The 12,338-nt window shown below is 40.7% G+C and overlaps 1 protein-coding gene across 2 annotated transcripts in view; it reads right to left on the bottom strand.

Moving 5' to 3' along the window:
* cnpy1 (canopy FGF signaling regulator 1) overlaps window positions 1-12,071 on the bottom strand; it is a 15,644-nt gene extending 3,573 nt beyond the window's left edge. Inside the window, exons 1-4 of one of the 2 annotated variants that reach the window (XM_085141133.1) lie at window positions 11,757-12,071; window positions 11,075-11,177; window positions 10,099-10,214; window positions 11-223 (exon numbers count right to left, since the gene is read on the bottom strand). In XM_085141133.1, the coding sequence (XP_084997259.1) occupies window positions 11-223; window positions 10,099-10,214; window positions 11,075-11,168 (423 nt within the window). In that variant the 5' untranslated portion in view covers window positions 11,169-11,177; window positions 11,757-12,071. Of the gene's footprint in view, window positions 1-10; window positions 224-10,098; window positions 10,215-11,074; window positions 11,178-11,488; window positions 11,613-11,756 lie in introns of those variants that run through there. The other variant, XM_085141134.1, reaches the window with a different exon arrangement.
* Between the last annotated feature and the right edge of the window lie 267 nt (window positions 12,072-12,338).

Below are 12,338 nucleotides of genomic sequence, written 5' to 3'. Positions count from 1 at the left end.
TTCCACTCACTGCGAATTTGAGGTCACTGGACGCCTCTGGCCCATCAAACTGGAAGTTCTTAAAGTCGGGGAAGTCGTCGGTGGAAGCACTGCTTCTGGGAGCAAACCTCCTGTACTGCTTGTGCTGGGTGCTGGGATCCACATAGAGTGCATAGTCACTCATACGGTTGCACACGCCGTCCAGAAGCTCGCTGAGGTGAGTCTCCGAGCGAGCGAACGGGACCTGGCAAACCAAAGAGAGAGGAGGGAATCATCATGTTGAACTGGCATGTTCCAGCACGGCTTCTTCTTGGACCGTAGAGCCATCGTCTCATGTTGCCAATACTAGATTGCAACGTTGAAACGTCTACGAACTCGTGCAGGATAGACCAAAACAGCTGCATCACGGCAAAAAAGAAAAGGCTCTGGGTTGGTGTTAGCTGTGTTACACCACAGGCCTCAGGGTGGGTCAGTGGGGTGACCTCTTGTTTCCGCTGTGTTTCCTCCATCAACGCTGAAATACCTCACCCTCCAACTTTGACTTTTAACCTGCATGAATACCCTCCCCAACCCTCCATCCAAACCCAGCCATGCTCTTCCACCACCCATCCCTTTCAAGACAAATCAACAGGGCGGTGGTGTCTAGACGGGTCAAGACAGGTGCTGTGCTCTGCTCCCTCCATCCCCGGAAGGATATTGGGTGACAGGGGTGACGCCCAGGGGTGAAGATGCAAGGATAGGGCACTGAAAAGGGCGAGGGAGGGGAGGGGTGGGCTTTAGTGTTTGTTATACCTCAAACTAGCAAAAAGAGGGGTTGGGATCCAGAGAAGGGTGGGGTCGTAGGAGGAGGAGATGGGAGAAGCAGAAGGCCTCAACAGAAGCCAAGTGCAGGGTAAACGGCTCATCTCCTCGGCCCCCACCCTGCCGCTGCGCTGTCTTTTGGCCCATTCAGCCCCTCCATCCTCTGACGATCAAAGGAGGAAATCTTCCTTGTTTTCTTTGGTCAAAGAGTGGCAGGACGGAGGTTGGGGGTGGGGGACAGTTTGGGTGGTGTGAACACAGAGGAAGAAGGGAGCGTTTTTGAGCCTGAGCTGGATCTTATAATGATAGAAAAATTATACTCTCAGCCTTTGTTTCTGTTTCTCTAACCAGCCACACTGATCTCTCACACACACACACACACACATCATACATTTTGAGATGTGTTGATGTGACAAAGGACTGCTCTGCCATCTGTCTTTCATCAAATCTTTGCCTCTTCCTGCTCAGCAAACTGAAATTTTGGGTAGTAGAGCAAAACCAGCCGGTGATTCCTCTGACAATTAGAACCACCTGAGCTCTGCGACGCTGCATTAATCCTTGCAGAAGACCCTGACAACACTGTTAGGGTTGCTAACAGCAACACTGTTAAGGTTGCTAACAGTGCTGAGGAGGAAGGAAGAAAGTTGGCCGGTCGACAGAAGGTGTTACAGCACAGGGCTAAAGGTTGGAAGGGCCAGGCACTAGGGGATGTAGGTCATGTAGAGCAGCGGCGATGAGGCTCGCCTATCAATCAAAACTTGCTTGTGGTGACTTTGGCATCAGTGCTGTCATTTCTTTCACTCAATGACTGAATTCTTTGTTTATTGGATTAAAACTTGGTCAATTAATTGATGCTGGACACACTTTTCCTAGGACCACGTTGACATATTTAAATACCTTGGTTTTATTTCCCACCAAGCTTTTAAAAAGCTAATTTGAGAATGTGCAGAAGCCACTATTTTAATGGTTTTCAAGAACACATGAGACAAGGCTAATCAAAAGGTATTGGCTGAAGCATTTGCTTATTACGCCAACCCTTTTAACAAAAGATCTTTTTGTATACAGCTCCTGTACACAGGGCTCGAAGCAAATAATAAAACAAAACAAACAAACAAGAAAAAAAAACAAACTTTCCACCTTAGATAAGTAACTACATCAAAGCAAAAGAATCAAGAGTTTTTGGTTTTTTTGGCTCTTTTCATTCTTGATATATATATTTTTCTAATACTCTATTTTTAAACAAGGAAAATGAACTACACCTTTTTAAATCACTGTCATAACTATTCCACAGGTTAACTCGTCTAACAGAAACACATCTCTGCTTTATATTTGTCCTTATCTTGTTTTTTTTAAAGAAATCTGTTCCCCTTTAGTCATATTGACTCTCTCTGACTTTAAACAGCTTCTGAGTACTGGGGAGTACAAGTTATTAAGCAAGTTATTTTGTGCTTTATACATTATCTGTGCCATTTTATATTCAACTAAATCATAAAATTTCAGGGTATTCAGATTAATAAACAAAATGTTAGTTGGTTCTATATAGTTTGATTGGTTTATAATTCTTATAGCTCTTTTTTGTAACTTGAAAATAGGAAGAGTATTTATTTTATATGCATTACCCCATATCTCCAGACAGTAAGTCATATATGGAAGCAACAGAGAACAATAGAGTGTGTATAATGATTTTTTGTTCAGGACATGCTTTGTTTTATAGAGAATAGCAATGGTTTTTGACATTTTCATCTGTTTTCACGAAATCATCTTTACCTGAAGCTTGCTAGGTTAGTTTTTAATTACACTCTAATATCCATGCCGATTTGATGGAAGCGTTATAATAATAATATAAACGACAAGTAATATTTTATATTTGCATATTTCAGTTTCATCATTGTTTGAAGTCCCAGCTTCAGCAGTCAGATTAAGGTTTAGTTGGTAGGTTTGACTGCAGCCTGTATTTAGTGAGTCATTACTGGACGGCAGCTTAAGGCACATTCAGTAGAAACAATACTCCGATGTAGCATCGTCTGTTGAAGCTGTTGCACAAATGTAATACTTTGGAGTTTCACTTAAAAACAGCACATGTTTGACAATGTAACATTCACAGGTTTAATGAACTGATTCATTGCAGAAATAATTGATAATACATGTTCCTCTATTGTCATCATGTCAGTCATATCTTTCTTTTATATATATTATTATACGAGAATGAAACTGAATATAAAACTAAATCCTCAATCTCATCCAAACAGCATAAAAAAAGAGAAGAAAAGGGCTGCTCTCCCCGGCCCTACAATAAAACCATGTCAATCCATGGGCTTGGGTCTAAGTCATTATCATGCCATGCTACAAAATGGTTTGGAATTAAAGCCCTTCCTTGCCAGTTGCAGCCGTGTGAAAGGGAGCTGTCAGTCACAGCGTTGTTTGAAGAATGGGGTGGGGGGTGGTGGTTGAGGTGGTAGTGGGGTGTGACTGGTTGGCCCAGAGAATAGGCTTCTCAGGGAAGCTATCCTCCATTCAATTCCCATTGGACAGGGAGCCATTATTGCACCACTGTGGACAGGGGCCTTTCAATGTCATTGTTCTGGCCAATGAAGACCCATAAATTAACAATAATAATAATGATAATAAACAATAAAATAACAATAATAATGTCACATTGGCAGCAAGTGGAAGGACAATCTAAAATGTATTTTTGACCTTTATATATCATTTAAATCCCAAATTTTCTAACAGCAGTTGTTGATAAAGGTCTAACGGTGATAATATTACTTCATTATGATAGAATAGTAAAGCTAATAGTAAACAGCTGGTCATTCTGAATGGAAATGCTATGCATCTTTATATGAGCTCTAAATCATAAAGCAGGGCTTCTTGATGTCACAGGAAGATGGTGGAGAGCAGAGTCAGCACAAGGACTGAAACACTGTTTGGTGGTAAAGCTTCTTCACTCTTGTCAGAAGTCAGGTGAGAAGACTTTGTCAACAGTACGCTCCACAAGCTCTTTCTTTTCCTGTGGTGTAAAGGACCATATTATAGGCCAAACCAGAGATACTAGAAGAGTAAGACATGGCACTGAAGAACATAAATAAAACTGACAAAAGCAAAGAATATGATAGAAGCACCTTCAGTTAGTGAGTGTTTAAATCAGATTGATACTTAATATCATTTTTCTTGTGCCACAACTTTGCTTAAAGTTTAGCCCATAGAGAAAAGCTTCGTCCCACAGTTCTGCTTACCTCCACAAGAGGTCCCTTTTCCTCCTCGTCCCTATCATGTGTTTGTGCACACGCCGGTGAAGCTTTGGTCACATTACTTTAGCATCTAGCTAGCTCTACTGAGGAGCAAGCATAACTAGAGTTATTGTTTTAACAGCTGACAGTTGAAAACTGCAGGTTTAAAGCTTCCTTGTATCATTTTACTTCATGCCAGACTGTTTTTTTTTTTCCTTTTTTTGTGTCCCGTTTGGATCTTTAGCATCAGAATTGTTGTCTTAAGGCCAAGAAAGATGCCAAGCGGATTTATTTTACCAAGTGGATCATCATGGCCTTGCCATATTGGTCCATTTGATTGACCTTTATTATAATTATGAATTTATTTTTATTTTCGGTTGCTACAAACGGGACAGACATGACTGGGGGATAGGACAGGGAGAAAGAATGAAAGAAAGAGAGGGAGAGAAAGAAAACCAGAGGGGAGAAGAGACGGTGAGAAAGGGGGGAAGAAAGAAAGAAAAATCACCTGTATGGAGAAAAAAAACAGAAGAGAAAACAAACAAAAAAAGAGCAACATAATAAAAACAGCACCATCACAATAAACTAGCTAGCAGTAGATAACAGTAGATACTAAATATTAAACGATATTGTGCAGCACGCAAGATAGACAGCGCACAATGTGCTTTGAGGCAGCAGCCAAGAAAGGTGTAGTCCGCGTCTGTGAACACCTGTGTGCATACCAGACTGTTTTTAACTGGACAATGAATGATATTTTGATATTTTGCTCAGGTTATCTGGGTACTTCATATTGTATTGAAAATAAGTGGTAGAAAAATCTGTTGTCTTTGAAATATTTAAATCCAGAATAAAATAATATTCTATGTATTTTAACATTTTACAGGCTGTTGTGTTCATGGTCAGGTAAGTTAAGTCATTCCTTAGTTTGTTACAGTGGTAAATGTGAGTATTTCAAATGGTCCTGTCTCACTGTAATTGTGCTCTCATAGTGCTTTTAAATTTAGGCCGATAATGCTGTTTATTCTCATTAGCCAGAGGTTAGAAAACTTGGTTAGAAAGTCTCGTGATGCTCCAGTTTCTGTGATTTATTTCTAAGTGATTCGTACAAATCAGAAAGAAGTCCAGTGTATTTAACCTTTCAGCATCTGATCAGATCTGGTTTATCATATTTTATCTCTAGTGACTGCTGATTTTGATACGCCACAATGAAATACATCAAATGCTGGCCTAGTGATGGTCTCATAAAATCCACCAAAGCCATCATGAAGACTTGAACCAGGGGAAATCTGTTTACATGTTGTGTTTTTGACCTTCTACACTGTCCAATAGGGCTGCTCGATTATGGCAAAAATGATAATCACGATTATTTTCACTGAAATTGACGATATTTATTTAACAATAACAATGTGTTGAATAATGACTTTAAAAAATAATATAAAATAGTGCAAATACTGATAACAGTGCAAATGTTTGCAATATAAAAATAAATGAAAAATGTAAACATCTATGTTTAGTGAACTTTGCAGTGTTGCTCTGTGGTGCAGCTACGACACTGTAGCAAAGTTTACACACTGTGTCTACTTGATCCACGTCTGACTCATGAACCCATAATGTTTCCACACCACTCAAGTTTTTTACCTCTCTTCAACCAACAGCAGTCACTCTCCTCTCCAAATAACTTCTGCTTAGCTTTCCGAGCTTCCCTCGGGTCCTCTTAATCAGCGGTCTCCAATCCCCGGGCCTCGGACCGGTACCGGTCCGTGAGTCGTTTGGTGCCGGGCCGCGAGAGTTGAGGCTCAGGTGTGAAATGTATAGTTTTCAGGGTTTTTATCGGTTTTCAGCGTTATTTTGTTATAGTTTTTATCGTTTACTCGGTTTTCCTGGGTCTTTTCACGTGTGTTATGAATAAATCTTCTTTTTTCGGTACCGGTACTAGTTTTATTTTGTTGTATTTATCCGCGACACCTTAAAGGCCGGTCCATGAAAATATAGTCGGGCATAAACCGGTCCGTGGCGCAAAAAAGGTTGGAGACCGCTGCTCTTAATTGTTGTGACACGTGTTCGAAATGCAGAGAGGTGCGCTCGATGTGCCACACGGAGCAGCGCGAGAGTAAAGCACGAGGGAGGGGCTAATAATCGGCTCAGTCATTTTTAATGATCGTTGAAAGCCCAGATCGTAATCGAGATTAAAATTCGATTAATTGAGCAGCCCTACTGTCCAAAGTTCAAACACACATCTACGAGCACCTCTAAACAGGGTCAGCACCTCAGAAGATGGACTAGACCGGCAACCAACTTTAGACTCACTAACTTTACTATTTCATTGTAGATGCTCTAAATTGCTATTGACCAAATTATTAATATGGGCTTGGTTGTTACTACAATAACAATTATTATTGTACAACGATTAATTTTACCTATAGTTGTAAAAGTAAGTCAGTAGAATTCAGCTGAGGGGGCACAGTCATCCTTTTGGATGGGCCTGGGCCCCAAAGGCCGTTCACAATGCTAACGCTGCCTCTGGAGCTCACAGAAGAACATGTCCTGTCCACAGACTGATCAGGTTAAGGCTTCAACATTCGCCATGTTGTCGCTGTTGGTGTGTTTTTAAGAGCCAAAAGACACCATATTTATATAATAAGCAGGAGCGCCAAGTTAGAAGGTGTATTATGTGCTGCACAGGTGCAACAGCGGTTGGGGTGAGGGGAGGAAGACAAAAGACAAAAGAGACCTGAGACCTGACAAGTTGAATAATGAGATACTAGTCTCATACATCAATAACGGTGTGAAGAGGGAAACTTCAAACATGCTTTTTATGCTGTTTAGCAGATCAAGTTAACGTGGATTTTATTGGGACTGACTGACTTTTGGAAGTCCCAAAACTTGGCACTCCAACAACGGGTTCATTTTGTTGCCCTGAGGGTTGTCGCTGTTTTTTATGCCGTGTGCAGTAAGAGTCTCAGACATGAGACTGATATCAACCAAATCAAAAAGTAAGCAAAAACAGGAAATTTGTTTGGAAGTTTGACTATTCCTTTAAGAAACCTCCAAGGAAAAATAAAAGATCCTTGTTGGATTAAAAAAACGACTGTCACCTCACTGAGTCACATTTCCAGACCATGATATTATGTGTCATTGTGTCAGCATGCTATTGTGCATCCTCTCATTCTCAATGCATGACTTCCCACCGTTCACTATGAGATCAACCCGCTCCAACTAAGTTCAATGTCTTTGGAAGCCTTAAATGTGGCATTGTTGTGGCAGGCAGGTTTAACTTTTGTGGCACAGAGCAGCCCCATACTCTCAGGAAGTCCTACTGTGACAAGGCCAAAGAGCAGAGACTTAAAACCTGCAAATCCTCCTCACTGATGGCATCTAAGCTGTGACATCCCTCCCTCTCTGATTCACACTAGGTCAAAAGCTGCTGAAAAGAAGGGAGCCGGGAGGGCATGGGATCAAGGTTTGGCTTCTTATGTGGCTCAATAACATCTGATTGACCAGATAATACAACAGGTAGAGGAAAGTGTCAGCTCAGAGTAGAGCAGGAGCTCACTGCAAGAGGAAGCTCATTCTCCCTGCTGGGTGACTGGAATGCTGTTTTCTAATCAGGATACATGTAAATGCTTAGAGGATAGTTTGGGCTTTGTTTTGAGGAAAATTCTGCAGTAAAACTTGATGACTTATGTCGTCACACAGAACATCTAATGGCTACACTGAGCTAGTAATGTCAGTGTTAACAACAGTTGTCATAAGGCGAGATCTGTGATTCTGAATTTGCCTGCAGGTGTCGACGCCTATGTGCACACACTGATCGGTGCAGTTATCGTGATACTGATAGTCACAACAAACGCTAAAGAAATCAATAGTATAGCTGTAAACCTCATGATTTTCTGACCTCTGAGCAACAGGACATGTCATAGTTCCAGGGGGGGGGTGACCTCATTACAGCAGGACAATAGCCTGGATCAATCTTCGGTGCTCACACAGTGTCATGCACACAGCCACAGTAACAACAAAGATCAATCGACTCCTCCATGAAAAGACAGCATCTGTTAACACAGCATCTATGTAGAAATGGCTCCTTGTACCATGATGTTCAGTCAGTCTTTAACAAAAATCAAAGGCAAATAAGAGCCTCGGGTCGGATGGGATTACAGGAAGACTGCTGAAGAATGCAAAGCAACTTGTTCATGTGTTTCATGACACATTTACCATGTCTTGTGTGCAGAAGTGAGTCCCTAAACTGTGGAAGTAGTCTATTGTGTTCCCTGTGGCTACATACTGTATACCCAAACAGTTTAATACACTCAAACCAGCAGCTCTGGTTTCACTGGCTAAACAGGAAGGAGAAATGGACTAGGCGGGGTGATCGAGATGGAAAGGATGTGCAGCAGCTTAGAGTGCTTAACGTGGAGATGTGCTAGTGCAGAGAGTTTGGTGAGAGTGTGTTGAGAATTAACTGATCTCTCCGAGTTAACTTCAGCAACTACCAAACCATCAACGTGTCTTTAGGACCCATTCCTACAAAACTGTTCAAAGAAGTCCAACTATTTATTTATGCTTTAATTTCTATTTTAATCAACCCTCTCTATTAATGGGCTATGTACCACAGACCTTCTAGCTCGCAGTAATTAAACTGCTACTTGAAAAGCCATCAGTTAAACCACAGGGTCTTAGTCTAGGGAGCTTGGAAAGAAAAGCGTCTGGACTTACTTAAGTTACTTCTTAACTTAAGCAAGTGCAGAGAGTTTGGTGACAGTAACTTAAGTAACTTAGTTTAACTCAACTTAAGGTTAAGGTAGCTTAAGTAAGTTGGGCGTACTTAAGTCAAGAAGTAACCAGTCAAGAAGTAACTTAAGTAAGTTACTTAAGTGAGTTCTTAACTAAGTGAACTTAAGTTAATTCTAACTTAAGTAAGTTGATTCTAACTTAAGTAAACATAAGTTAGAATTAACTTACGTAAGTCCAACTTACTTAAGTTACTTCTTAACTTCTTTTTAAGTTATTTAACTTAAGTAACTTAAAAATGTCCAGATGCTTTTCTTTTTTAAGTTACTTAACTTAAGGAGTAACTTAAGTAACTTAAAGAAGTCCAGATGCTTTTCTTTCCAAGCTCCTTAGACTACGATGACCTGGATGACCGAGAACCTTCACAGACAAGGGGTCTTAGCTAATTATAGACCAATCACCAGCCTTCCTTTTATCCCAAGATTTCCCGAGATTTGTTGATGTTTACTCTGAACTGCATTGCCTTGGCTTCCAGTAACACTGTGAGGAACCTTAGAGTTTTTTAAACAAATGTGTAGGAAATTCAAAACGTTTTGTCTTAGAGTGACGCTAAAAAAATGAGTTTATGCATCTATTCTAGGGTGGACTATTATAACTCAATGTTATCAGACTGTCCTAAAAACTCCTTGAAAAGCCTCCAGTTGATCCAAAATGCTACACTTAGAGCTGGAAAACGTCATTCCTAGAAAAAGAAAGCAAATTTCACCCGTAATGGCTTCCCTTCACTGGCCTGTTAAACCCAGAACTTTAAAATCCTTCTCGCATAATGAATAATGAAGAAGAGAGAGAGCACTTCACTCTCGGACATGTGGTTCATAGGATGTTTAGAAATAAAATGGAAGGCAGAGGCAGACCCCTCTTTGGTGGATTCGGGAGACAGACACTAATTAAGCTTCAAACTTTAACTTTTTAAGAATACAGTCAGGGATGGATCAGGTGACCCAGAGTCCTCCCTTAGTTATGCTGCAATAGACCAAGGCTGCTGAGGGCCTGCCATGATGCACTGTGATTCACCTGCACTCATTGTGTGTTTACACACCACTCTGTATTTAATCATTAGTTGTTACTGGTTTCTGCATCTCTTAAACAGTGTATCTTTGTCCTGTCGTCCCCCATCAACCCCAATCAGTCACGACAGATGGCTGCCCCTCCCTGAGCCTGGTTCTCCTGGAGGTTTCTTCCTGGTAAAACTTTGATCCTCCTTCCCACTTTTTACTCATAGGGGGGGTCACCGATGAGGAAGCATCTGTTGGGGCTTTGGCAAGTGAGTGGTGTGTGTGTAAACACTGGCGTAAAGTACCTTTTTGTCTTTCATGGTTCCATCAGGGTTGAGTCTAAAGCTGCCGACATTGATGGTTTTCTTTGGGTCCACCTGACTGATTGAGTGGTTCAGTTCATCCACGATTGCCTTGCATGCTGGGAAACAGAGGTAAACCTCAGTGATGGAAACAATACAAGCAACAGCTCACAGCCTGGAATTTAGTGAACATCAGTACGTAAGTAACATGAAAAATCATCCAGAATTCAGTCTCATACTGATGTTTGTGGAAGTGCTACAAGGTCAAAATGCTATGGATGGGAATTGATTCCCGATTTGATTCCCTTATCGATTATCACTGGCTCCACCAGCATCTCTAAGCAGCATATCAACAACATTACATTCATGCAAATTAATTACATGCTGTGGGTCATATGTTTGTGCATGTTGTAAGTATTATTTATTGTGCACAACACACTGTGCAAGATAAGAAAGACGGGACAGGAGAGGAAGAAGAGAGGTTAGATTAAAAGATGAGGATTGATGCAAGTCGTCATGTTTTTAAATCAGATATTGGGTCTGTATATGTGGAATCGCATCGTCCCTTTTCTTTAGATTCAAGCTGAGTATAATACGAATTTTTAAAAAAGTTTTACAGTTTGTATTCCCATCTACTGATATTATTTTATCATATAAATATTGCATGAGGTTCAGTTAGCTTTGCAGGAAAATAGAAATATCCTCCAAAGAGCTACTTTTCACTTTATTACTTTGAGTACATTTCTGAGCCTGTAGTTTTTATGTTTACTTTAGTAAAGAAGTTGAATCAGCACTTCAACTTTACTGAAGTATTTTTTTAACAGTAGTATTTGTACTTAAGCACAGAATGCCTGTACTTCTGCCAACTCTGGAGTTACTTGGTGAGATGCTTTTGCATTGCAGTTCAGTTGTGGTTTTCCTTTAAATAGCATCAATATTCTTTGAGACAGAAAGCTTCTGTCAGATCTGCATGACTTACCAGAACAGTAGAGCACCTTGTCCCTCTTCCCCTGGCTGCTGCCAGTAAAGACAGAGAGCACCATCACCATCATCTGAATAACCCATGCAGTCATCTTGATAGCCTAATAGTACAGAAAGGCATATACAGTAAAAACTAAAATCAAATTTCAGTATACTACACCTAAGTAACAGAGTCTTAAAGTGTGAAGACATTTCAAAAAACACAACATATTGTGTATTTTTTTAAAAAACCAAACCACATACAATTTAATATGCAAATCATATTTTAGTAAATTTAGTGTTCTTATACATTATTGAAGTGTTATTTTACCTCCACATGTACACAACTGAAACTGAGACCTGAAACCTTAAAGAGGGGAGCACTTTGGGAACTTTACGGAGGAATCAACAAGTGCTTTTCCTAAAACGTTACCTGTAGTTGTTGCAGTACAAAGCCCCCGGATGGTCACACGGAAAAGGCAAGCATAAATCCGATCAAACTGTACTTAAATCGAACTATTTATGGACTTAGCGAATGCCGAATTGTAGGCTCATACAAGTAAAATATTAACAATATTTTCAACGCGTTCTCACCGCTGGGATTTTGATCGCCATACGAGACTTGTCTTAAGACTTCACATTTGTTTACGAGGTACGGTCCACGTCGGGGTTAGTGAGGGAGCGCTGGTAGCTTGTCTTACCTTGCGAGGAAAGCGAGCTATAGCAGCTAACAGCGGACGTGGAGCCGGCTGGACTCGGTGCAGCAGCGCTATTACTACAATAATGACATGTCCTCAGCTCATTTGTCTGTTCATGCCTATCTCTACTTCACTTACTGACAGGTAACAGCACTGACACATACAGTACAACAGTTAGCTTTCCGGGTGTGCCTTTCAAAGTAAAAGGGCATTGCCCGAAAAATATTCGATATTTAACTATTGTACGGGAATTGCGGTAGTAAAGTTCACACACAAAATAATAATAATAAAAAATAAGTCAGAATCTTTGTCTCGAAATAATTATTCACTATATCTTTATCGTAACAAAAATTATGCGTCAATCTTAAAAGCACACTCGGCCTACTTCTCTTAGTACACCTACTTCCGGTTCGCTTGTCGTCTTGACGTGCTCGGCTCTGGTGTAGCCACGTTCAGTCGGGCATAGAGGCGGACAGCCAATCATATTTCAAACTCAAAGAGCATGGACCAATCAAACTGACGCAGCGTCTACAAGCGCTGACTCCTGGACGCTTTGGTAGAATGTGGAAATCGGACTTCAGTGTG

The sequence above is a fragment of the Neolamprologus multifasciatus genome, chromosome 18, assembly GCF_963576455.1.
Source record: "Neolamprologus multifasciatus chromosome 18, fNeoMul1.2, whole genome shotgun sequence".
NCBI classification, from domain to species: Eukaryota; Metazoa; Chordata; class Actinopteri; order Cichliformes; family Cichlidae; genus Neolamprologus; species Neolamprologus multifasciatus.
Note: the sequence above shows the minus strand (reverse complement) of the source record. Positions and strands in the feature narration are given on the sequence as shown.